The sequence below is a fragment of the Salvelinus sp. IW2-2015 genome, unplaced genomic scaffold (assembly GCF_002910315.2).
Source record: "Salvelinus sp. IW2-2015 unplaced genomic scaffold, ASM291031v2 Un_scaffold16574, whole genome shotgun sequence".
Taxonomy (NCBI): Eukaryota; Metazoa; Chordata; class Actinopteri; order Salmoniformes; family Salmonidae; genus Salvelinus; species Salvelinus sp. IW2-2015.
The window spans coordinates 48,097-75,953 of NW_019957653.1; the positions used below are offsets into that span (position 1 = coordinate 48,097).

General features: G+C 43.6%; 1 protein-coding gene across 2 annotated transcripts; it reads left to right on the top strand.

The window, feature by feature from the left end:
• Positions 1-965: 965 nt before the first annotated feature.
• LOC112080909 (collagen alpha-1(XXVIII) chain) lies at positions 966-27,850 on the top strand. 2 transcript variants are annotated; one of them, XM_070442749.1, is made up of 36 exons: positions 966-1,285; positions 1,423-1,575; positions 2,520-3,094; positions 5,878-5,898; positions 6,029-6,088; positions 6,832-6,885; positions 6,973-7,017; positions 7,203-7,229; positions 7,321-7,365; positions 7,894-7,938; positions 8,142-8,195; positions 16,324-16,392; positions 16,485-16,553; positions 16,722-16,790; positions 18,924-18,992; positions 20,691-20,759; positions 20,868-20,936; positions 21,051-21,119; positions 21,226-21,297; positions 21,412-21,480; positions 21,614-21,685; positions 21,779-21,847; positions 21,952-22,020; positions 22,155-22,223; positions 22,308-22,376; positions 22,505-22,573; positions 23,354-23,422; positions 23,530-23,598; positions 23,687-23,767; positions 23,899-23,934; positions 24,027-24,063; positions 24,199-24,756; positions 25,316-25,569; positions 25,938-26,184; positions 26,478-26,669; positions 26,769-27,850. In XM_070442749.1, the coding sequence occupies exons 2-36, from the start codon at positions 1,434-1,436 to the stop codon at positions 26,771-26,773; spliced, it is 3,657 nt and encodes a 1,218-aa protein (XP_070298850.1). In that variant the 5' UTR covers positions 966-1,285; positions 1,423-1,433; the 3' UTR covers positions 26,774-27,850. The 2 variants fall into 2 exon arrangements, with proteins under 2 accessions (XP_070298850.1, XP_024002606.1); XM_024146838.2 differs by having other exon boundaries at positions 966-1,277; positions 1,417-1,575.
• Positions 27,851-27,857: the final 7 nt, after the last annotated feature.

The following is a 27,857-nucleotide window of genomic DNA, read 5'->3' on the forward strand; positions in this document are numbered from 1 at the left end:
AATAAGTGTCAGCGAGATCCACACCATGTTTTATTTGTCTCACCATGAAAGGGGGAGGTATCTGAACCAGATTTGAGCAGGACTATTTCTCACAATGGCATTTTTGAGTGGCAGCTCACCTCTGATTGCATTCTGCCTCCAGGTTTGGAATACTGTGGGCTATAAAAAAAACACGCTGTCACCACCAAGTGCACAGCTGGAGCAGAGCTGCATGATTCTCTTTCTGGCGGCCAGAAGTCTGGCGGCCAGGGATATGGGTTTGGATTTTCACTACCTTTGCATGAGCTCTGTATTCCAGATTTGGTTTCACACAGTGGACTGAATCAAAAGTTTAAAAAAATATTTTCCTATTTAAAAATGACAAGGTGAACGGGGTATTGTGAACTGAAACTGGTTGTTGGAGTGCTAAATTCTCTGGAGGAGCAGCTACAGCTATTCTTTTAAATATTTTATAGTCTTGCCTCACCCCCTGCAGCTGCAGCCAAAGACTAGCGCCTTCACATGAATGTGAATCATGGCAAACTGTGCTAGCAAGGTGTGCTGCCTAGAGCCCTAGAAGTAAATCTATACCAGTCTCCTTCCGAAAAGCTCTGCTTTGTTCTGTGGGTGAGGCTTCCGGAAGCCATTATTCCCAGAATGAGACATCAGGTGAATATGGGGCAGAAATGGGAATTTACCCTGGTTCACCAGTGAATAATAGTAAAAGTTACAAGGCAACAAGCAAGAATGGACAAAGGCCCATAAAAAAATATATATATATATATATGATTTTTGTTATTACAGGCCAGATGTGCCATCCCATCCCCTATTTATAAAAACAAAAACTATTATAAAATTACATTTCACCCCCACAGCTTAGCCCTGCACCACGAGAGCTCCCTGCCCCACCCCTCTCCAAACATGGAATGGCTGTGAGTGAAAAGGGGCTGGTTCTGCCTCTACTGTTATTCACTGTGTCTGTGTGAGGATGGTTGCAACTAAAGAGACCTCAGGGAACCCAGTGTGAGCCAGAGCGCAGCCCTCCACAGACCCTCCCCTCACTGCTGCCGTACAGCAGACATCCTACCTGACCTGACCAGCTCCCATCCTGCAGACTGGACATCATCACCACCACAGGAGCAGGACAATATCCAGAGTCTAAGTGGAACTTAACCTGAACAACACCTGAAACAGTCTTTTTCCCTATAATTCTCTCTTTCGCTCACGTTCACCTTACCCTGTCCTGAACACTGTACTGAGCTGAGTATATTGGAGACCTGAGCCTGCAGCACTGTATCGTGAGTATGTGCAGGATCAAGTTAAAATGATACAGGTTATGGGTTTCAGTCAATGGTGGACTTTTGCACCTCTGTGTTGGTGTGCAGATGTTCATGTGAGTTTCTACCTGAACACAAAATGAATCTCTCTCTCTCTCAGGAGGAGAACAGGTGGTGATGTTCCCCTCTCTGTACTGGTTCTTGCTGCTCTGTAGACTCCACAGTCTCTGGGCTCAGGATGACTATGATGAGAGAACCGTGGACAGGAGAGGCAAGAACAAACTACTGACAACCAACGTCATACCCAAGAATGGCCAGTGTAAGAGTCCCGAAAGTATTTATTCGTTTGAAAGGAGAGACACAGAAAAGCTTTTCTGAGACATAGTGTTGGCTAGAATTGGTAGGATATCTTCACTTCAGAAAATACATAGGTAAAGCTTCCATCACTGAAAAAATGTGTGGCTACAAGAAAAACTTGCAATCATCTCATTTTAAAGAGTCTTTGGCCGAAGATGGGACCCACTTCAAAAATGATTATATCTCACAGCCAGGTTTAGAAACCCATCCATCTCAGTGGCAACTGTTCTGTTCCTTGAACAGAACAAGAGCTATGTATCCCCGGGCATATTCTCTCGGACACGTTTCTTTGAACATAAATGTGATTTATTCCCGGTTTATATTGGATCTGTGCCCTAGCTTCTTTAAAAATATTGTAGGTTAGGATGCCTCGTGTGAGTCGTGTCTCCTAGAGCCTTTTAGATATCAGACAGGAATCAGGAACATCAGTTCACAGTTCAAGTCATGGCGCCCCTCCAAGCTTCACTTCCACCTTGATCAACAAATCATATTAGACRTTTTCTGGGTTCAATCTTCTCTCTGGGTCATTAAGGTTCAGTATCTCAGAACTTAACCTTCTGACTTGTGGTCAGTTGCTGGCCAATGTTGGTCTTGAGAAAGTAACTAGTTTGACCCAGGTCTGATCTCCTGTTTTGAAATGGTAGTGACCCCATCTCTGTGAACCATGTAATGTAGCTAGCTAATGTTGTACCCGGTATGTACATGATGATTGAACAGATGAATTAACTTTCTTTGTTGTTGGTGGTGGACATGAGAAAACACCCAGTTTTACCCATATTGGATCTCCTGCTTTGAAATGGGATTGACCCCAGCTCTGCCCTCTGCCAACCAAAGACTGACAAATTAGCAGTACCTCTTGTGTAATGGTAAATTAACAATTGGTTAATCCTTTTTTCATGTTCTCAGCACTTTTGAACGAGGGCTGTGGCCTGGAGCTGGCCTTCCTGGTGGACAGCTCGGAGAGCGCCAAGGACAACCACGCCCAGGAGAAGACGTTCGCCACAGATGTGGTTGAACGCCTGCAGGAGGTCAAGCTCCAGATGGGCCGGGCTCTCAGCTCGCGAGCCGCCCTCCTGCAGTTCAGCAGCCATGTGATCATTGAGCAGACCTTCAAGCAGTGGAGGGGGGTGGCTAACTTCAAGGCTCGCATCGCGCCCATCAGATACATCGGCCACGGCACCTACACCACCTATGCCATCACCAACCTTACCAAGATCTACATGGAGGAYTCAGGGCCGGGGAGCATCAGGGTGGCCATACTGCTGACGGACGGCATCCCCCACCCCAGAAACCCAGACATCTTCTCCGCCGTGGCTGACGCCAAAAACCAGGGCGTGAAGTTCTTCATGGTGGGCATCACGCCCGCAGCCAATGARGCCTCCAACGTGGCACAGCTTCGCCAGCTGGCCAGCTCCCCAGCCAATCGCTACCTACATAACCTTCAGGACAGGGGCATCGTGGACAAGGTCATCAAAGAGATCGTAAGTGCAACGTCATCACGTTTCATCATCTGGTTCAGGTGGTGGTTTGTTGAGATGTAAATTCAGTCCACATTTTTTCGGTGTCTAGAGAAGAAGTCTCTGTGGTTTGCTGCATGTGTCTCATGGCTGTATAACTGCTGAAGGTAGAGCATTTTAAATCTGTGTGGACTCCTCCCTCTTGGGAATTAGCATCCACCATCAGAAGGACAAATCAGGCTTTGTCAAAACTGGGCCATAGTTTGCTCATCACTCTTTGGATATTACCATGTTTACAACAAGCTGGGCCTTGACAATGTGTTGAGAAGTYGATGCAAATATATTTGGATTACACAATATTATGTAGGTTTACTCATGTCAAGACTCGCATGCTTTTTCTTTGCCGGTTGGAAAGGACTCATGTATATTTAGTGTTTAAGCATTCAGTTTAGGACTGAGAATAATTGATATACTTTTTGGGGGCWTCCTGTGTGGTTTCAACTCACTGCACCTGCTAAGTTGTCATAGTTCCTGGTGATTTGGCCCCCTCTGTCATCCCAGACGTAGTACCTTTATGATCATACTGTTATCGCTCTAGCACCTTGTTTAGTCTTCACTTGACATGGGGAAATGCAGACGTCACTATTTTTGACTGTGTCCCCTGGCTGGTGTTCCTGAGGCATTTTGTTGGAAACCATTCTGGTGTTTCAAACTATTTTAACCACATTCTTTTTAACTGAAACATCAGGTGTAAGTATTAAGGAAGTTTTAAGAGAAATTAACCCATTGATGTCTCTCCAAGAAGACTAATTAGGGCATGAAACAGTACAGTAGGTCTGGAGACACAATATGAGTTCAGGACCTGTTTAACTATAAAATCAGTTCTACGTTAAAACTCTTTGTGGAAAACTGCTGTGTGCAGTAGGAAGSAAGCMCAGCAAGATCATGCATAGCTGAGTAGCTCTATGAGTCTCATGCACACCACTCGACTTCTAAACCAATTGTTGACGCAGGTGTTAGACATAACATGATCAAGAAAATCTGGTCATCAAATCCACATTAACCAGCAGCACTTGCATTAGTTACGCGCTCTACTGCTAGATCCTTATGGACTGGTTCAAGTTGCATTCGGGTACCCAATAGCACCCAGTCCAGACAGAGGCTTTCATCCTGTTTCAGGCAGCATCTGTATGTCATAAGACGGTCTGTCCCATTAGCTTGACTTTTATCTCTTGTATGCTTCTGTCTCCGGCTGGTTCAGCTCCAATCCGCTCACAGTAAGAATAAGCAGACCTTCGGTGGTGGCGTCAGGTGCTTCTCTGCAAGCGGAAATATACTTTGGCTGCTTCGAGACATTATATTGACCATTGCATGTGGTTTATGTTTGTTTTTGTGGAATTTCAACCATTCTCCCACCATAAAGAATGTGGCTGGCTTGCATGTCTAGACAGAAAAAGCAATAGCAAGTTTTGGGCAACAGGATAAATTTTGTACCCGCGTTTTTTTGGATTAGGCCTCCAGCTGACAGGATCAGGGGCTGGCGGTTGTAGTAGACTTGTACGGTGAGGTGGAGACAGAGGTTGAGATGGACTAAGAACTAGTCACACAGCTGAGTTTAGAGAGCCCTGGGAAAACTTAGCACTCCAGCCTAAACTTTCCTGAAATGAGCAACTTTAACAGGTTAAATGCCCAACCCCATATCACTGGGATAATCCAAAATGCACCTAAACAGGTATTTCAGCAATCAACATTAAAATAACCAGTCTACAAACAATCTGCATTGGTGTAGCCTACACATCAGTGATACAATGTAACTTTAAACTCTAAGAAACATTGTTAAACATTAAAGCTAGGCTACTTGTGTTTAATATTCTGTATAACAATATGAGAGATGTCTAGCAGTAGGAATTTGATTGAAATAGCAAGCAACACGAATAAACATAAGCAATCTGTGTTTGTGGCCAAAACTAGGGAAATGAACCACTGGGCAAAAACTGGTTGAATCAAATTTGTTTCCATATCATTTTAACAATACAATTCAACGTGATGACATTGAATTAGCATGAAAAACTGATTGGATTTAAAAAAAAAAAAAAAAAAGTCATCAACATGAGGGGAATGCATTTTTTACACCCAACTTTTAACCTAAATCCAGTGACATTTGTTGATTTAACATTGAATTCACGCTAGTTGACATCTGTCACATAGTATAAGTGATTGGAGACAGGCAAAGGAATTCATAATGGGGGGGGGGGGGGTTTAATACTCCACCCAAAAAGACTACATGCCATGAAAAGGTATGGGGACGAAGCCCAAAACAAACACGTATATAAAATACGGGGATGTAACCCAAACAAAAGAGCAGGTTAAACCTCTAATAAATAGACAGGATGAGACCTGTAATAACAAGTACACAATACACACAGCCCGAAAGCCGAAACTACACCACACAGGTACTCATAAGACCAACAGACATGGGAACAATAACCCACAAGACAGTGGTGAATAGAGGGCACATATATACAATTACTAATCAGGAGGGAATTGTAATCAGGTGTGCGTAATGAGACAGTTCAGTGACGCCTAGAGGCCGGTGACGTAGGCCTGCACAGAATGAGCAGCAGTACCGGGGGAATCCGTGACAATCTCAACCAAACTTAAATCAAAACTAGAGGTATGTCTGCGCCAAGTGGGGAGAGGAATGTCCTGACTTTGTTCAACAATCACTTTCTCGCCATGAGATATGTGTAGAATAAATATGAAGTGGACTAAATTTTGACCAATGATTTGTTTTTCTCATTTCACAGACAGAGTTGGCTGATGAGGGGGTAAGTCCCAGTTATCTAGACCTACTAATCTTGATATACTGCAGCCTTTTCACACATTAGTCAATGAACTCCCCTCTTTAGGAGTCTGAACTCCTGTCTGACCCCCTATGTTGTGTCCCTGTGGTTTAAGTGTCCTCTGGCCCCGAATTGTACGTGTGACAAGGGAGAGAGGGGACCCATTGGCCTCCAGGTAAGTGTCTGAACATGACCAGCATCACCCTCAAGCTCCCCTCGACATCAATACKTTGAGATCACAGCCCCCTTTGAACTGAACACCCTGTAATGGACGATTACTTCCAATTTGATGGACTGTACAGTACCAACACACGAAGCCTGCCTTGATGCTTACACGTGAGATAATTGAGGGGCTTTGGTAGGCTTTAGTGATTTGTGTGGTTAGAGGCGATTCATATKTGCTTCCCTGAAGCAGTGATAGTGTAGCAAATGCTTAACACTCCCTACTTCCCTTTATGATCAGCAAGCTGGTACAGATATTGGGAAAATCWTCAGAATTCTGCTGTTGTAGGTTACATAAAAATGTATGTTTCCAGGATATCTAATAAGGATGCATTCGTATTTTTGGAGACAAAGGCAGTCACGATATCCTCACCAGTAAATAGGTCATTGTAGTCGTTTTACCTAACTGACAATTACTACTGTAGACTGTTCCCTTGGTGACCAGACATTGTAGAGTATCATAATCTAGAGGGTCAAAACCAGGAAGCCCCACTGGATGTACTTTGATGTACTTTAGTATTAGGGCCTGTACACAGTAATCACCGCCATTATCCTTCAACAGCCCAAAAGAGCAGTTTCTCAAACCAGAAGCAGCTGCCACACACTGATCAGATGCTGTTGAGGAGTACACACACACACCACAAATGAGYTGTTTKTCTCCATACCATGCTGATGTGATTTCCCTTCCCTCCACAGGGCAAGAAGGGGAATTCTGGAGATGATGGGAACCCAGGTGTTAAAGGATCAAAGGTATTGGTGATTTGCTTTGCCTGTGTGTGTCTCTTCCAATTAGTCTGTCATTCTGTTTTCAAAACCTTACTTCTCTCTTTCTTACAGGGTGAGAGCGGGCTCAGTGGACTTCCTGGTCGAGATGGGGAAGAGGTCAGTACAGAGGGCATACCCAAAACACCTGCTGTTATATTATTAGATGAATGTACACAGCTATTGAAACAGACTTCAACAACTCAGCATTGCTAACTATAAAGACAAGGATTCTGTTCTGCGGTCTGTGACAATGTTTTGATCACTGTCTCCTCGCTAATCAAGATTGTGTTGTTTCTACTCAGGGCAAGCCGGGCTACAAAGGAGAGCAGGTAGAGTATGAATCWCCAGATCAATATCCCTCCTGGGTGTCCTAGTATTTAGTAAATATGACACAATGTACCTARCTCATTTTCCTTGTAGGGGGAGAGAGGAGAATGTGGKACGCCTGGAACCAAAGGAGACAGGGTACAGTGTCTTTTTTTATTTTGTTTTTGTCATCAAATGTTTTTTTATTTAGTCAAATTAAGTTACAACTCCCCTGCCCCCATCCCAATCGCACCCCTACCAAGGACCTAAGGCAGGGGTGTCAAACATATGGCATGCGGGCTGGATCCGGCCCGCGACGGGGTCCAATCCCGCCCTTGGGTGGTTTGAGTAATTKAAAAAAGATATTTAAACTATGAASTAAATGAGTTTGACACCCCTGACCTAAGGGACCATTGGGTCAAASTGTCTTCTTTAGCTCCATGAATGCGAGCTGCAGTGTATTTTTGTTTAATGGTATTTTATGTGTTTAMCTTTAGTGTCAGTACATACCAGTCTGTTTATACTTTAGCCAACCTTTTGTGTTGCTGGCTAGTTTTTGTTTGTCTGGGCTATGATGTTGCACTGATGAATGCAGACAGTGTGAAACCCATACTACTATGTGTTGACTGTGCCTCCTGTTTGTTTGTCATGTTTTGACATGAACTGACTGACCCCCTCCTTCTCCAGGGGCCTGAGGGGCCAGTTGGCACCAGGGGAAACAGAGGGCTACAGGTAAGCCTCTGTTCTAGAATCCTTTGTGTCGGCCATCTTTGTTAAGACTGTCACAAGCTAGGTAGTTTCAATGGTTATTCACTGACAGACCCCAGTTTACTATATAAGTAAAACATGTCCTTCAAGCTGTCCTCTAAGTTTAAAACTCAATTGTGTTTGTATACCTGTCCATTTGTAGACTACTTTATTCTGTCTTCTCACAGGGGTTACCTGGTCCAAATGGCGATGTCGGGCCTGAGGGTCTCATGGGGAAAAAGGTGAGTTTTACTTCATACCCAATACCTTTCATTAACAGTGTCATTCACAGAAAGCCATTAGTTAGATGAACCACATCTGCCCATAGGATGGAAGAGAAAGCAACTACTTTGTGACTGACTAACTGACTGACCGACTGGTCTGGCTTACGTGCCAGAATTTCCCCCACTCCTTAGTTTCAACCCATTGATCAAATGTGACCTTCTATCTCAAATCCATACGGATAACTAATAAACTAGATCATAGTTTATTGGCTGGACTACATCAGTTCTGTCTGGGTGTATGGAATCTGGTTTGGATCAGATCTGACACCAAGTCCAGACCGAGACCAGAAGATAGTCATTTTGTCAAATCACCACCATAATAAGAGTGTTTCTGTGTTCATATTTCAGAAKYACATATGGATTCTTTCGACATTCAGAATAGTGGAAAAATAGAGCCACTCTACAAATTATTACAGTGGGGAAAAATATCCCTTCTATAACTTCAAAGAATGGCTAAGGATTTTTAAAATCATCATTATAATTATATAATTATATTATTATTTTCAATGATGTTCTGATTTAATCTCTTCAGTTTTTGTTGGAAAGGGTTAACACTGAAGTGAAGAAAAGAACATCCAATCACGATTTTTATTTTGCTGGTCTCTGGGGAGATCAATCTAGCTAACTAAGTCAGCCATTGGCTAGGCCATCAGAAGCGAGATAGAAGGCATCTGCCATTAAACTGTAATTTGGCAACATTTTGGAATGACAGTGGAATCAACCAATCACATTTTGACTTACTGTGTGAGACCGTTTTTTACAAAAGCCTTCTTGAATGCCAAGAGGTTACTGTGCGATAGCGAGCTGTAGTTTTCCCATGGTCTAGCTAGCTATTGTTGTAGGCTAGTTTGCAGCAGCAGGTYTTATCGAAGAGGATGTTGTTGCTAATTTGTTAGCTTCCCCCTTTTCAATAATAACTTCAACAAGAAGTTATGTTTCAAATTATCGTCATCTGGTGAGTGGAATTGTTGTTTTATTGCAGCACGCTTGCTGTTGTTAGCCATCTCTTTGAAAATAACTTATGTGTATGAAACATTGTTGCATTTGAACTTTAGTTTACCAGTTACTTTGTGTGCTAAACTTCAAATGTTTTTGCAATGGGAAGMAATTTTGATTGGGAAATGCTTAATGGTTGTGTTTTTGTATGCTTATGATTGGGACCTACTGGCTTATTATGMCTGAGTTTATGGACTGCTTATCCTTTAAAACTTCTTGTGAATAGMGGGCGCTGTTTTCACTTTGGGYAAAAATCGTGCCCAATTTAAACGGCCTCGTACTCTATTCTAGATCGTACAATATGCATATTATTATTACTATTGGATAGAAAACACTCTAAAGTTTCTAAAACTGTTTGAATTATATCTGTGAGTAAAACAGAACTKATTTTGCAGCAAACTTCCAGACAGGAAGTGAAAAATCTGAAAACGATGCTCTGTTCCAGGGCCTGCCTATTGAATTGCCTTATATTTATGGATATGCATGCACTGCATACGCCTTCCACTAGATGTCAACAGGCAGTGGAAGGTGGAATGGGGTGTCTAGCTTAATCTGAGGTCGAACAAGAGCTCTTGGAATGACGTGTCCAAATTCTCTCTATCCTAGGGCGCCGGAAGCACCTCTAGTTGTTTATGATAAGCGTTCGGTATACACGGAATTAATCTCCGTTGTTTTATTTGATACATATTAGAAAAACATCAAAAGTAGTTTTTTCAACCGAGTTTCATCAGTTTATTCAACGTTAATGGACTTTTGGAGTTTCCGTTCTATGCGTCAAGAGAAGATGGCATGTTCGCGCCACATGGCTAGCCTTGTGGAGCGAATTCGACAGGAGAGAAGGACATTCTAAAACCAAACACGATTTATTCTGAGACCTAGACTCTGTACAAAGATTCTGATGGAAGCTCAGCAAAAGTAAGACACATTTATGATTGTATCGAATGTTATCATCGCCCTTTTTGCGCGCTGTCTCGCTATAACGTAAGCTGTTTTATGTAAGTTATTTTAAAAAATCTAAACGGCGGTTGCATTAAGAACTAGTGTACTTTCATTTGCTGTCCAACATGTATTTTTTAGTAAAGTTATGATGAGTTCTTGGTCAGATTAGGTGAGTGTCCAAAATATCTCCGGACAATTTGGTGAATCGATGCTACTATTCACAATGTATACCAGGTTTGCAGCTCTAAATATGCACATTTCGAACAAAAAAAGGTATTGTATCCTGATGTTATAAGACTGTCATCTGATGAAGTTGGTCAAGGTATGTGATAATTTATATCTTTTGCTGGTTTTGCGATCGCTACCTTTTGCTGCTAATAAATGCATTTTGTGTTTGGATTAGGATTTTCACGTTGCTCTCTGTAATATTCTGGCTGCTTTGTGATATTTTTGATGGTAGCTGCAATGTAAAACTATGTTTATACCTCAAATAAGCATTTCGAACAAAACATAAATTTATTGTATAACATGTTATAAGACTGTCATCTATGAAGTTGTTCTTGGTTAGTGACTAATTTATCTCTATTGGTCGGTTTGTGATAGCTACCTATGCTGGTAGAAAAATTGAAAATATGCGGTTGAGTCTTTTGCTATGTGGTTAGCTAATATAAAATATTGTGTTCGCTGTAAACATTCAAAAATCGGAAATGATGGCTGGATTCACAAGATGTTTATCTTCATTTGCTGTATTGGACTTGTGATTTCATGAAAATTATATTTAAACCCTGTCGCGTTAGGCTAGGCTATGCTAGTCAGCTTTTTTGATGAGGAGGATCCCGGATCCGGGAGAGAGAACGGTATTAACATATGCTGTTGTGACTTGTCTTCCATCGGCCCTATGCAGTGGTGCAGTGGTACTGAGAAGCAGGTATACTTAATTTTGCGCAAAAAGTTCCAAAGAGGGGAAGGAAGGACCCTGTGTGAAAATCCTATGTTTTCTACGTTTTTAATGAGTTTTTCCTATAGTTTCAGATTTCACTCTCAAAATCACTTTTTTTTGTATAGATTTTTTTTAATGTTATGGTCTAAGTCCACAACAATGCTTAAACCAGATCATATCTGGGTGGGTCTGGCCAGTAGCAGTGGGTGGGAAAAATCACTGAGCAGAGCAAGCCAGTAAAAAAGCCAAATTACAACCTATGTTGTGATAATTGCGTTGTTTGCTCTATAACCCATTCATTCATGCGCCACCAAGATATACAATAAGGTTGTGACAACAAAAAGACAAGTCACACAGTGGTGGCATAAATTCAGCTACACACATGTTTGTTTCATCACAAAACCAGAGAGCAACATCTGTCCAGTGTAGTCCAGAAAGCTAATATTGCATACAAACAGTTATATCACCTGCAGCATGGTCAAGCAAGTTAATGTTTTGACAGTTTACTAAACAGCTACTGATTTAGAACCACAAAGTTACCGCAAGTCAGCACAAAGACCACAGGAGCACTGCCTCCGCTATTCCAGCACCATTTCAACTTAAACATTTAAACATCATCCAATCAACAAGGCTATATATGCTTAGTTTAATATAATGAAAACAAATGTAAGGATACCAAAAGCAATTTAGTCCAATCAATGTTGCTAAATATCATGTGGCTGTCCCTGGTTCTGAATTTTGTGTGTGTGCGTGCATTTTCTTTTGCACTCACACACTAGTAGAACACCAATGCCATCCTCCTCTCTTTCYTGTTGGCAAAACAGTCTATGGCTCTGTCATACAGTACACTTTTAGTTTTTGCTGTCATATGCTACCTAGCAAAAATGCTTGCTAGCCTGACCTCCTTGCATGGGCAACAATGAACCAGCTAAGTTTTCTAGCTAGTTATTGTGAGCCTACTYGGCTACATCTAGTCTACATATTGAACTTCAATCATCTCAGGCCTGTGGAACAACATATTAATTTATGGTTAGATCAGAATCGCCATCATAATCATTGGCCTGTGCAGACAATTAATTCAAAACCACAAGTCCAAATCCCAATCTTCATCCATGGCTTGCCAAAGGGCCGATTTAGCAATCTAGCTACTGCAGGACATCAYCATAGGCAGACCAGAAACAGGCATGTTTTTCTGAAAATGACTATTGCAAAGGAAGTGATTTGATTAGTCTGAAGCGAAATCCAAACTGGCCTCKTTTTGGGGGGCGTTTTGCTGAGTTCAAACGCTTGCTGGCATCAATCAAATGGTACGGCGGCAACATGTTATACTCTTTTGGTCCAGACAGAATCAGATACATGAGCTACACATACTGAGACGGAGGGGCACTGTTTCCCTCGCTTGGATGATTTCTCCGGTGAGACTCAGCCACTTGTGAATTGACTGAAAATTATGAAAACACAGAGAGAGACGAAAGATACATGATTTTATCATTTAAATGTTTTTATTTGTCAAATATTTAGGGAAGCCTGGCTTCCCTTGGCAAACATGATTACACACCACTTGGCCTGGCAGGTCCTGGCTCCCCAGCGGGTGGGACTATGTCCACCCAGGCCCACCCATGCCTACGCCCCAGATGCAAACAGCACATGATGACAATTGTGCATCACAAATGGCCTACTAACCAACACTTCGGACCAAACTTGGTTTGCAAACCTAACGTTGCCTTAGTTAGCTTTTACTGGTAGATATAAGWTGAAACGTCTTTCCTACCCTCCCGGTTACCGAGAAAGAAACTGAAGATCTCGTACAACACTGTGTACTACTCCCCTCACAAAACAGAGCTAACTGGCTCAAACCAGAATAGAAAGAGGAGTGGGAGGCCCATGTACACAACTACGCAAGAGGACAAGGACATTAGTGTTTAGTTTGAGAAACAGACGCCTCACAAGTCCTCAACTGGCAGCTTCATTAAATATTACCCACAAAACACCAGTTTCAACGTCAACTGTGAAGAGGCGACTCCGGAATGCTGGCCTTCTAGGCAGAGTTCCTCTGTCCAGTGTCTGTGTTCTTTTGCCCATCTTAGTATTTTCTTTTTATTGGCCAGTTTGAGATYTGGCTTCTTTTTTTTTWACTCTGCATAGTAGGCCAGCATCCTGGAGTCACCTCTTCACTGTTGGAGTTGAGACTGGTGTTTTGAGGGAGTAGTACACAGCGTTGTACGAGATCTTCAGTTTCTTGGCAATTTCTTGCATGGAATAGCCTTCATTTCTCATAACAAGAATAGACTGACGAGTTTCAGAAGAAAGTTCTTTGTTTCTGGCCATTTTGAGCTTGTTATCAAACCCACAAATGCTGATGCTCCTGATACTCAACTTGTCTAAACAAGGCCAATTTTATTGCTTCTTTAATCAGGACAACAGTTTMCAGCTGTGCTAACATAATTGCAAAAGGGTTTTCTACTCATCAATTAGCCTTTTAAAATGATAAACTTGGATTGGCTAACACAACGTGCCATTGGAACACAGGAGTGATGGTTGCTGATAATGGGCCTCTGCACGCCTATGTAGATATTCCATAAAAAATCAGCCGTTTCCAGCTACAATAGTTATTTACAACATTAACAATGTCTACACTGTATTTCTGATCAAATTTGAGATATTATTGTAATCGACAAAAAATTGCGTCGTCCGGGTAGGGGGTTTTGGCCGGTAAGGTAGATATCTTGTCTCACTCGCGCTCCAAGCGACTCCTGTGGCGGGCCGGGTTAGGAGGGTTTGGCCGGTAGGGATATCCTTGTCTCATCGCGCTCCAGCGTACTCCTGTGGCGGGCGGGTTAGGGAGGGTTTGGCCGGTAGGGATATCCTTGTCTCATCGCGCTCCAGCGACTCCTGTGGCGGGCCGGGCCGCAGTGCCGCCTAACCAAGGGGGCCAGGTACACGTGTTTCCTCCGCAACATTGGTCGGTGGCTTCCGGTTGGAGGCCGCACTGTGTTAAGAAGCATGCGCTTGGGTGGGGTTGTGCTTCGGAGGACGCATGGCTTTCGCCCTTCGTCTCTCCGGCCCGTACGGGAGTTGTAGCGATGAGACAAGATAAGTATACTTAGGATTGGAATAACACTAATTGGGGAGAAAGGGGGTAAGAAAAAATAAAAAAGAAAAAAAAGAAAAAAAAGAAGTAAAGTATACGCAATGCCCACTGGAAAAAGTGCGGTATTAAGGCTTATCCAGTACTTGAATATACCCTCCACTACACCACTGGCCCTTCGTGTTTTACAAAAAATGCACTCTCCTACATGAGTGGGCTGGTATTGCGGTTGCTGTCCTTTCAGAATCACCAACCCGTCACACACTGGCCTGGGTCCAATAGGTTTGCGACTGTGCAAACATGTCTATAATAGATATAAAGGCTATTAAGATATGAATGTTTCAAGAAAGGACTGTATGTATCTGGCCCGTTGAAGTGGTTTTATGGCTGACTGAATGGTCAAGACCGAGTTCACATGTATCCAACACCGAGACAAGACCGAGATACTCAATATGTGGTCTCGAGACCTCGGTATCGAGTACTACGCTGGTATCAGTCCCACTGAGTAGACTGACTAGCTCTGGTCCAGTGTGTTCCGTGCGGGTTGCCGATGCTGAGCCTTCTGCAAGCCGCACGTCACGCCCTGGACCAGAGCTACTGACAGACAGATTCAAGTGGGGCCCAAAAGCAGATGGCAGACGATTGACCAAGTATGTGTACATTCATGTTTTGAATGGGATACATTACTTGCTAAGTATCATCAGTCATTGCACGAACGCCACAGAAACTTTGATGGATTTGTAATCATGTTATTATCTTGTCAGTTTGTTTTTCAAACTTCTCTCAGCAACACTCCTGCCAAGTCTGACATATGCCCACACTCAGTCAGGCAGTCAGAGGCTTAATTGTTTTGAAAGAATGTTKATGTTGCTTGTTTGACTGTCATCCAAGATCAAATGAATGGCAGACTAATGTCTGACATTTAGCTTCCCACGACATGTTGGAAAGAGAACAGAAAGAAATGTGCGGTATGTAGACAGTCTTCTCGCACTGCTATTAGAATGCCATACATAATTATTGGAACAGTGAAGCATGTTGTCTTCTTTTGGCTCTATACTCCAAAGGTTTGGATTTGAAATCAAACAATAGGGTATTTTCACTCATATTGGGTGAACCGTTTCGAAATTACAGCACTTTAAGTACATAGTCCCCCCATTTCACTTATGTGTAATAAATGTTAAGGATATTCATAGCACACAATGACTACATCAAGCTTGTAGCTCTACACATTTGTTGAATGCATTTGCTCTTTGTTTTGGTTGTGTTTCAGATTATTTTGAGCCCCCAAAAAACGAATGCTGAATAATGTATTGTGTAATTTTGGAGTCACTTTTATTGTAATTAAGAATAGAATATGTTTCTAAACACTTACACGTTAATGCGGAAGCTACCATGATTACGGATCATCCTGAGTGAATCATCAATAATGATGAGTGAGAAAGACTCACAAATATCATACCCCCAAGACATGCTAACCTTTCACCATAACAATAACAGGGGAGGTTCGCATTTTTYGGGGGTATGATATTTGTGTGTCTAACTTTCTCACGGGGGAACTATGTACAAAAAGTGCTGTAAATTCTAAACAATTCACCTGATATGGATGAAAATACCTTCAAATTAAAGCTGACAGTGCACTTTAACCTCACAGTCATTGTTTGATTTCAAATCCAGACTTTTGGAGCATAGAGCCATAAGAGAAAAAAATGATTCACTGTCCCAATAATTACGGAGGGCACTGTGTTTGAATAATGGCTTTTAACAATAGTGATTTGACTATGAGGGAATTCTCCAGGAGTTTCAGAACACCTAGTGCTAGCCTGAACCCCCAGTAGAATTTGATTGATGGAGGTTTGAGGTCGGTGTGTGTGATTTGTTTGGTGTGTGGTGCTGTGTGTGTGTGGTGAGGTAATGGTTGGGTTAGTGATGGAGATGGTTAGAGGAAATTGTCACCTCATTCAAAGAGTTCTGCTCTTGTTGGCCCATGGTGGAGGAGAAGGAGGGAGAGACACAGAGTTATGAATTGCTGTTGTGCCAAACACTTTTCGATATTAATTTCCTGTATACTAAGTGTGTGTGTGTCTGTTCCTGCATGGTTACGTGTGTGTGTGTGTGCTTTATAGGGTGAGCGGGGACTTTCTGGGCCACCTGGAATCCAAGGAGAAACTGGGATCGGGCTTCCTGGACCCAAGGTATCACTCCATCATCCCATTGTTTGAAAAATTACATTTTCCCCCAACCACCTGTTGTATCTCACCTCGCGGGTGTTCAACTCTCTCTGCAGGGTGATGTGGGGTTCCAGGGGCGACTGGGGCCTCCAGGACCACCTGGCTTAGGGGATCCTGGACTACCGGTGAGTTAGCACAACCACAATATACACATACTTGACCACAATGTATGCATGCATTTATGAATACTCATAAATGACTCAGTGAAATGGGTGTTCATGTAGCTGTGTATGGAGTCTATGGTTATTCAAGTCTGTTCACCATTGGTTGATTTGTTTGTTTGTGTTTCACAGGGGACTCAAGGGCCACAGGGCGTCCAAGGAGAGAAGGGTCCTATAGGAGAAGGCTTCGCCGGGCCAAAGGTATGACTGAGCGTCTGCAGAGATGTGTCCCGGTCTGGGCTCCAGATCTGTGGCTGTAAAACCAGCAACATCACATGGATGATGGTTGCAGGAGAAGACACAGTGCCGTAAAAGTCCATCTGAATTACACCTCTATTTGGTATCACAGTGTCCACACAATGGATCTATAGATCAGTGATTTCTTCTTCTTGTTCTACTACGGAGTAACTTCCAGCATGCAGGTAGGCGAAGTTCAGAGTTCAAATGGACGTCAGGTGAACCCATACAGCCCCTGGGCCCTGGGCTGGGAAACCCCCAGAAGCTATCCAGAACCCCTGTAGAACATGAAAGGAGTGAGTCATTCAACTGAGACCAGAAGGAAGAAATGAGTCCATCTGCTTTTCACTTGGTTGCTCAGGCACACATGGGCTACATCTGCCCAAATCAGACCTCTCTCTTTCTCCCTGCTCTAACATATCCTCTGAACTCAAGTGTTACCAGGATACGGCTATTTGAATTGCAGTGAGTGTCTTGCCTTCAAAGATATTATGTTATACTGTAGCCTACGCCCTTGTTGGGACTTGTAAGAGAATGGTTGTAAATGCAACAATGCAAACATGCCATTCCTTTAGAGAGAGAGCTGCGTTACGGTAATGCCAGTTTTATATAGATATATATTGCCTACTTCGCGCCAAGGAAAACATTAGGCTTCCAGTGGCAGGTAAGGTAACACAGATACACAATTGTTTTGATCATTCCTGAACGGTCTGGGTAAACGACACTTGATTACGTTTTGGGAACGCACTTAAGTAACATCATGCCAAATGTAATCTCTGTTTAGCGAAGTCGCAACTTCGACTCATAATAGTCCAGTCAACTGACTGAAGAGACGTATCCTTTATTGTATTATTTCATTGAAACCTCAGTCCACTCAAAGATCCTATCATTAGAGATATTTATCTGGCAGTTTACCCTGGAGAGAGTGACGGTGTGAGTTTCCACCAGTCATCTAGAAGCGTCTACCGTTAGATGGCCTCGAGGCTTTTACTTTTCTGCATTGAGGCTGACCCCAGACACACAGCTCTGGTTATGAGCAGCAGTGCTCTGTTGCTAGTCACAAGTTCTGACAAGTTCCAGATTCACGAGAGCTGAAAAGATTTTTACTGCTACCCTTGTTGTCAACACCTGCTGGGGTGAAGAAATTGAGGATTATGGGGGATTAATGCGTACATTATATCTAAGCTCCGTTGCAGGTATGTTGCTGGTTTGTCTTTGCAGCTACAGCATTAGCAATACCTAGAGTGTATTCTCCCCAGACCTGAGGTAACCTCTGAGGTAATGGACATGTTTTACACACATCTCTCCCTCACTCTCTCTGCTTCAAATTTGATTATTGTGTCCTTCACAATGTTTATTTATTTTAGTCTTCTATCATTTCAAGTCGGAGCCTGACTCCTGCAGTAACTAAGTACACAGAACCTTCAACGACATTCAGCTGGTCGCTGTGGTTTCCTTCTCCACCAGTGCTGATCTACTATCGCTCGGTGCCAAACCCCTTCGCTGGAATTATGAGAGTAACACTAAACATGTCCTCTGGCATCTCAACATCCGTCAGAACCCGCCTCGACCGCGTGGTCTCCCTGGAACGTTCCTTGGAGGTCCAGAGTGGATGCATGCAAGGCTGGGAAGATATCTGAAGAAGTTTCCAGAACCCCTTTCACGTTCCTGTTTAGACTTCCTGTCTCTCACGCAGGAACAGACACAGTAAACGGACGTCCGTTGTCACCTTGCGAACCATCCTCGGCGTGGCACATGGATAGACGTAAACAGACATTACAACGGAATGCTTGAACCTTTTGCCAAGACGGAAGGAGAAACTCAATTTAAGGTTTTCATAATGTTCCCTTGTTCTTATCAGCCTTGTGGTTGTTGGTTAGCGGGATCATGGTTGTTTTCTTTCTTAGATCCGAATCCTAATCTGAAATCTAAATCTCTCATTGACATCAGTAGATGAAAGTCTGAGTTAAGGGCACAGAACTCAAATTGGGATTCTGCCTTCACTGTATGYCTGGTGTGAGTTTATCTCTCTCTGGTGAGAGAGAGAGTGAGAGAGACTGAAAAGAATTGTAAAGAGCTGTGTTTGTCCCTCCACAGGGGGACCGGGGTCTGGAGGGGCCGAGGGGGCCCAGAGGACAGCCCGGTGCTGGAATCAAAGGAGACGAGGTACAGTATAGACTATAAAACTAAATCTGGGTGAATGGCCTTCACACAAACACMCAGTGTACTCCAGGAACACATAAAGAGCCTTGGGTAAGGAGTGGCCAGAATCACTGGCGTCTAGGTCTCATTCAGACAGAGGTTATATATGAGGCCCCTATTGAATCTGTGTGGTGATGAATCACACAGGGGTCAAGGCCTGGACGCTGTGCTGTGAGAAAGTTCATGGGTGAAGTAAAGGCTGATGTAAAGGGTTCATGTCAATTGTCTAAAGTGGCCTCCTCTCCTCATCTCTTTGCCTTCATTGAAACTGTTTTTTAAAGGTCTGGACAGGTGGACGGAAAGTCCTGGTTCAGAAGGGTTCCTGTCTTTTGCTTTCACCTAGTCTGAGTTTTCAGATAAAGGGGAGGAGACAAGGAGAGGAAGCTACTTAACACTATTGAGATGCAGCCTCATTCTATGTGAACAACGTGTGTACTGTCAGAAATAGAATCACAATGCAATAGCAACACATGAATAAGCAGCAGTGTTGCTCACCGTAGGGCCAGGATAACCATAGCCTTTGGGCCCAAATGGACCAGACGGACCAGGACCTCCACGATCACCCTAAAAGTTTGTGATAAAATAAAAGTACATCAAGATTCAAGTAAATAAATATCAGTACATCAATGAATTACGCTGATTATAAATCCGATGAATTATTCCCTATTATTCTAGTAGTGTGACATAGTGTAGCCTGTCTCCCCTAACGGTCCAGATGGACCAGAATCACGGATTATGGGATATGAATTGATGACTTTATAAACTGGGTGGTTCGAGCCCTCAATGCTGATTGGCTGACAGCCGTGATATATCAGACCGTATACCACGGGTATCACAAAACAGTTATTTTTGCTGCTCTAATTACGTTGGTAAACAGATTATAATAGCAATAAGGCACCTCGGGGGTTTGTGATGTATGGCCAATATACCACGGCTAAGGACTGTGTCCAGGCACTCTGCGTTGCGTTGTGCGTAAGAACAGCCCTTAGCCGTGGTATGTTGGCCATATACAACACCCCCTTGGGCCTTATTGCTTAATTATACCATTATGAATGAAGCAAACACCGATAGAATTCCAGTAGCTGATGATCATTCTCACAGATTTAAACGTTAATTGYCCTTAAAATGGTGTTTGTTCTTGGCCCGATTAGTCTTGGCAAGTTAAGCCTTGTGGTGAAATTCATCATTGGGATATTGGCAGTGCTTTCATCATATATTGAGGGCAATCCTTCAGCAAGAATGCAGTTAGCTAACATTCTGTGTTTACGCCATGTAACTTTATAGTGTCAACAGAGTTGTTATAAAGTGAGTCAAGCTGGCATTTATAGATTATAGATGAGGCATACATGTATTACTGGGTCATTGGCTCTGGAGTTGGTTTACTTTATTGCCTATCAAAATAGTAAATTGTGTGAACATTCTCAATATTTAAAGCAAGGTGACTAGCAGGAGGATTTTTAGCACAGTATTTGTGTTATGTTGACTACTTTCCCTTCATTTAATAACAGTTAATGAAAGGGTGAATATCCAAACCAATATATATGTATGTATATGTAGTTTTTGTATATTTATTTCATTCCCTTTTCCTGTAACGCATCCACAAGCTTGTGTTGGTGTAATTATAGCTATGATGCCAACAACGTTTCTCTTTGTGACCCTCAGGGTGGCTTTGGCACTCCAGGTTTTCCAGGGCCTGTCGGCCTGCCAGGGCTGGGCATTCAGGGGGAGAAGGTACGTAGGCCCACCTATTCATTATTACAGGTTTCACCAAGTATCACCCATACATAGTTTATGGATTACAGTCCTAATGTGACTACTTTGTGCTTCCTGTCCTACCAGGGTATAGAGGGGCCTCGGGGGCCACCAGGGGGCAGGGGCCCACAAGGAGATGGCTATCCAGGGCCCAAGGTTTGTGTTTAAATGCTTCTTCCTTGACTTTACTTTTGGATCAATTGTGGTTATGGTATGTTTAGGCTATCGCTAATGCTAATGACTGTGTATGGGTGCTCCTCTCATCCACAGGGTGACCAGGGCTTACCAGGGGAGCTAGGTTCAACAGGAGAGAGAGGGGCTGGCGAACCTGGGGCAAAGGTGAGTCCTCCTCCAATGGAAATGCAATGTGTAGTTTGTCCTCGTTGTGGTGTCACATTTGGATATGTAGTCGATGTGAGACAGACAACCAACGATCTCTCTTCAGGGTGAGCCAGGAGCGTCAGGATTGGCTGGTTTTCCTGGCCTCCCAGGAGAGGATGGGGCCCCGGGACAGAAGGTATTTCACCTTCTGCCATCTCTCCGGCACCATAGGTTGATACTGTACCTCTTTGAATGTGACCATTGGATTCATATGCTTTGCTTGTGTGTCTGTTTGTGTTTGTCTATATAGGGTGAACCAGGTTTTGGTGGTCTGAGGGGGCCAGAGGGAGCTGCGGGGATTGGCACCCAGGGTGAGAAGGTAAGAAGATTCCCAGGTTTTTCTCCTCACATCGCTGCTTTAAGATTTTCATCTTCATTAATCTGGACAGCTGTGGTATTCTGAGGTTGCTTTTCTGTGCTGTTTTTTTGACGAATGATGTCTCTCGCCATAGGGAGACCAGGGCCAGAGGGGCATTCGGGGCTTGGGTGGACCTCCTGGAATCGCCGGGCCCTCTGGCGCAAAGGTGAGGACATTGTCCTCAATTATCATCAGTCAACACTCTGCACTGTAGTGTAATGTGGTCACACTGCGATCTTTGACTTCTGACCTCTTCCAGGGGGAGCCTGGGACACCAGGTCGACTGGGTATGCCAGGACATCCAGGGCGGGGCATCATAGGACCTAAGGTAACAGCTCTCTGTCCCAAAATGCCTATAATTCACCATGTAGATGAGGTTTATGCCATATAACCATGTTATAACTGTCTCTTAACCATATAACTCTATCTCAGGGCGATCTTGGCCCACCTGGTCCATCTGGACCGTTAGGGGAGACAGGCTACGGGCTGCCTGGTCCTAAGGTGAGACACACTATGTCACACTACTAGAATAATAGGGAATAATTCATCGGATTTATAATCAGCGTAATTCATTGATGTACTGATATTTATTTACTTGAATCTTGATGTACTTTTATTTTATCACAAACTTTTAGGGTGATCGTGGAGGTCCTGGTCCGTCTGGTCCATTTGGGCCCAAAGGCTATGGTTATCCTGGCCCTACGGTGAGCAACACTGCTGCTTATTCATGTGTTGCTATTGCATGAGTTGTACCAGTGTTGATCCCAGTGTTTACCTGTGGTTTGTAGGGAACTCCTGGTCTACCGGGGCTTCCTGGTGAACCAGGCCTGGAGGGGCTGGGCATCCCTGGACCAAAGGTAAAGATATGGTTCCGTGTGAGGGTGWCGGATCTGGGTTATTTTGGATAGTGACAACAGCCCTGGGTGAACAGAAGACCTCAATTAGCAGAGGACATCATGATATCCGTGTGTTTTCTCCCATTTAGGGCGATATTGGCTTCAGGGGCTTGCCAGGTTTAGCKGGCCCCCCCGGCGAGGGGCTACAAGGTCTACCGGTATGTATTGTAGTCTGACATGAAGAAGCTAATCTGCTAAACAGTTGGCAAAGAATCAATCCCAGATCTGATGCGAAACCGATTTAGCCTTGTTCAGCGCCATCATAAACCCACTGACTCATGGTGATCGATACTAGTATTACCTCATGCTGGCAGACTCCACATTTCAGATCCACCTTGTACGTGTGAACACGTATCCCCAGGGACCTTGTATTCAAAGGCTGCGATAATCAGCGTTTCATTCTTACAGGACATATATCATTTTKACACACTTCCAAGAACGTGTGAATATATCCCAACATAAGGGTCTAATGAGAACCATTGGGGCCAGGGTGCCTATAACCAACACAATACCCAGAGCCGGCGGTCTAGCTTATAATATAACATCCAGGTTTCTCTCCAGGCTTTAAATCTCCTATAGTCCCAGAAGCCCTAGGGAGCGGGCAGACCTGGGCGTTGAGGTAGCCCTGTCCGTCACATCAGTAGGTCTGGTCTCCTACAGTAAGCTTGCTAATGTGTGTCAGACTATGAACAGTAAAGCCAGAGACACTCAAGCTGTGAAATTGCCTGCTCGTGAAACCGCTTCCCTGTGACATCAGGTCACTTTTTAAGTCTAGGTTTGTTAAGTGAAAAGTGACGGGTTTGTCCCTTGGCTTAGCTTATTTTGCGTGACTAGCTAGGTTTGACACGGGTAGTGCAGTGTGGTTGGGCTGTGTTGTGTTGTGCTGACACTTTTTAATTGCTATTGTARATATGGTTATAACTTCTGCTCATTTCTAGGGTGGCATTGGACGACCGGGCACACCAGGMCCAACYGGGCCCCCTGGGCAGGGTATTCAGGGCCCAAAGGTAGGTCTAGTAATTCGAACTAAGCAAGCAAATAAACATTTTCTTGTTTCTTTAAAATGTTGAGTTGAGCATGACAAATCTTCTCTGTATTTTGTGGACCCTTTCAGGGCGAGGCAGGGTCTCAGGGCGTGACGGGCCCTCGGGGGCCACCAGGGGAAGGATTCCCAGGGGCCAAGGTGATGACAGACACAGTGGTTTGAAGCATATGGCAGTGTATTTGAACTTTTGTGACCTTTGATCTTGTGTTATCTGGCTCTATGACAGGGTGACCGCGGCTCTGGAGGGGAGAGGGGCCTGAAGGGGGTCAAAGGTGATTTGGGTGACCGTGGAGTTCCTGGCCAATCAGTGAGTCATGTCATGGGTCGCTTTTATAATCAGGGCGATTCATTTGATAACAGGGATACATGCTGTAATAAACAATTAACTGCAATCAGAATAGAAACTGATCAGACCAATGTTTTACTGCTTCCTTTTAGGGCACACCAGGATTCAAAGGCGACATGGGCATCTCAGTAAGTTCTCAGTCTTTAGCCGTCTTTTGAGTTCACATTAGTCTTTTTTTATTCCATTTAGTCACCATGTCAATCCGGATTTTGACCCACAGAGAGAAGTGATCATTACATTGATCAAGGAGATTTGTGGTAAATAAAACATTTATTTGTTGTGCTTGTGTAGTATAATTTAACATTGATTGCAACAGACAGTAGGCCTTTGTTGAGAGTGCATTAGAAAACTTCCTTTCTACGTCCAATCGTATACCTCTGCGTTGTTTCCAGGTTGCGGAATCAAATGCAAGGAGCGGCCCATGGAGCTGGTGTTCGTCATTGACAGCTCGGAGAGCGTTGGGCCGGAGAACTTTGAGATCATCAAGGACTTTGTGGCAGCCCTGGTGGACCGCGTGACGGTGGGCCGCAACGCCACCCGCATCGGCTTGGTCCTCTACAGCCTGGAGGTCAAGTTAGAGTTCAACCTGGCGCGCTACATGACCAAGCAGGACGTCAAACAGGCCATACGAAATATCCCTTATATAGGTGAGGGCACCCACACGGGCACCGCCATCCGCAAGGCCACCCAGGATGCCTTCTACAGCTCTCGCAAGGGGGTCAGTAAAGTGGCTATAGTTATTACGGACGGACAGACGGATAAGCGGGAGCCGGTGAAGCTGGATATTGCGGTGCGGGAGGCGCACGCAGCCAACATCGAGATGTACGCATTGGGGATCGTGAATACGTCTGACCCCACGCAGTCCGAGTTCCTGAGGGAGCTCAACCTGATTGCGTCAGACCCTGATAGTGAACACATGTACCTCATTGATGACTTCAACACGCTGCCAGGTAAGGCAAAACGCCAAGGTTGGTGTTACATTCAGTTGGTTTTGGTTTATCGTGTTGGTGTWGMRYTKYMRYWRWSRMKWRSKWKRCSAAACKKAAAKYAKKAWGARKWTTGGGATTATCACTCAATATAATCCATAGAATAGTCCTTTGCAGGAAGGATTGTTGACATATATTTGACATTTCTATCTAAAAGCATAAATGAGAAATATTTATAACATTTTGGCCTTACCCAGGCCTCCTTTAAGACACCATAGTGTTTCATCTGTAGGTGGTGTCATATGACGCTTTAGGTCATTACACTGTTAGCTGAATGTTGAATGGCCCTGGTATATTTGTCCTCTAGAGTTGTTCCTGGTCAGCTGACACAGTGAAGAAAAACTCCTGCCCCTACGTTAGCAGTTGGTCTACTGTTATTATACGGTGTAGTCTGTAAATMTACCTAATGTACCAAGTTAACTGCATCAAGTTGCCGCGAAGTCTCCAAGGCTAATACCGGTACAATGCGATTCATCACTTGTTCCGTCATCACAACTCCTGTTACTCTGTCGCTCTCTCTCAGCTCTGGAGTCCAAGCTTGTCAGCAAGTTCTGTGAAGARGAGAACGGTGGTCCGATATACAACCGTGTCACCAATGGATACAGGAACGGYAAGAACAGGAACTATGGCAACGGGAACTATGGCATTGGCTATGGGACCACCAACCAGGGGGACTTCAACAACAGGAGGCGAACAGTCACCACTACCAGCACTCAAAGTCAGGGTGGCAGGGTAGACCTAACCCAGCCTATCAACCCTGGCACTGCCACAGTACAGGTCTTTACAGCACATTAACAAACATTTAGCAGAGGCACTAGCCAGAAAACAACCTACTGTCAATGTATAGTTGACCTGACTTGCATGCTCCATAGAACTAATGAAAACACTGTCTCCTCTTAGCCTACTGTTACATTATCTCACTATAGTAACACTGTCTCCTCTTAGTCTATGTACATTATCTCACTATAGTAACACCTGTCCCTCTTAGCCTACTGTACATTATCTCACTATAGTAACACTGGGCTTGTTACTCTGTTTCAGGCTTTAAAACTGTCGATTTGTGTTTTGTTACTAATGACAATAGGGTAAGGACTTTGTTGGTCCTCATATTCTTCCTTGTGTGTTTTCTATTCCTCCGGCTCCAGATGGAGCAGCGTAAGGGAGGCCAGGGTGGAGGTATTTACACCTCAGATTGGGAGACTGGTCACGGGGACGTTCCCACGTTGAACCGCAACACGTCCTCCTCCTCCAGGGAATCCTCATCTTCAAATATAAGAGGGTCCTCTTCATCATCATCATCATCAGGAACGTCATCAGGAATGTCATCTTCATCCTCAGGGTCCTCAGGCTCTGTCCAGTTAGTGCCTGCACCACGACCCAAACTTCCCAAAGGTATGTTGTACCCACTGCCAACAACAGCTGAGAGTTGTGCTATATCTATGTAGTCATGGCAGTCTACCCTGTGTCTGATTCATATGAGCCGTTCAGATTACTACAAAGCCTGTCGAAATCAATTACTGAATGATTCCAACTGAAATGTACCCTAATTTTGTTGATGCTTTAGCTATATCTGCCAATGAACAGAATCAGTATACTAGTGTGCCATGGCCCCTACATCCTTATATATGTCTATTTATTTAGTGGGCCTTCACTAACAATCTTCTTTCTGTGTTCTGCCCGGTCAGAGTTTGTGCCTCTGGACCCTCGCTGTGCACTGGTCCTAGACCAGGGCCCATGTCGGGATTACAAAATGCGCTGGTACTACGACAAGCAGGCCAACGCATGCGCKCAGTTCTGGTACGGAGCCTGTGAGGGGAACKAGAACCGCTTCGACACAGAGGAGGAGTGCAAGAGGACATGTGTGCATGAACGAGCCGGTATTGTATAGCTCATCTTTCAATGATCTTTGGTTTCAGTTGAATATTCATCAAGTATGGGTTTTGTGTGAATGTTGTCATGTGGTTTCTTCACAACAGGCTGAGAAGACATCTGTCGTTGTCTCGCTCAATTCAGTCTTTAAACTGATGTTCCATGGCACCGTGTACTTCACAATGGAAGAAGGTCAAGTCATGACACTAAGTTGTACCTATTGAATAAATGCTCCTTTGACACTCCCTAGTTCCTCTCTCCTACCCTTGACCAAAAACTCTACGCACTTATTATAAATATTCCTAAACTAATTCCAGTAACTGATTTGAACTTTAATTTTACCGCCAATCTCTGTATAWTGTTTCCTTAAAGGTCCAATGCAGCCGTTTTTATCTCAATATCAAATCATTTCTGGGTAACAATTAAGTACCTTACTGTGGTTTGGAACTCTCTTTTGTATTGGTCTATTAACTAATTTACCGCCTGGTGATGTCACCATGGAAGGCCAAAACTCCAACCCACCAAAACAGTCTGAAATTTCACAGTCACTTTTCAACCTTATAGTGTGGAAACGTATATTTAAAACACGTTTTTGACTGTACTGGGCCTTTAACTTTAACATGACCGTTTTCATTCAAAATGAATGGATAGCTCATCATATAACATCCTTTTTAACACACAATTCAGTCAATCTCACTAAGGATTGTAGTCAAGAAATAGTAGAAAATACCACTTGCTGTATTAGACACTGATTCTCTGATTTAATTAATACATACATGCTTCCAGTGCCAAATCAGAATGGTCTATAGATTTTTTTTCGATAGCATCAGTATGTATTGTATATATCTCACGTCATAACTCTTTTATGCTGATCACTGATTTTATATTGCTAACGTAATTGTAATATCTGCTTTGTTCAAACTGAGGAATAACAACATTGGTGCCACAACGTGTTCCTGCAATAATGCTATTCATCTAGCTTGTGACCCAGTATTWACACGTTTACAGAAACTATGAGCAACTAATATTATATCCAAGAAGTACCAACCCTGTATCAACTCAGAATGCTGTCAACAAACCATGCTAGGAAATGACAGCGGTGCTCTACCATTCATGTATAGGGACAGTTTTGTGCATTTGAATGTGTTTTTTAACCAAGATTTTTTTGAATAAAAATGTGGTTGTTTTATGTTTGT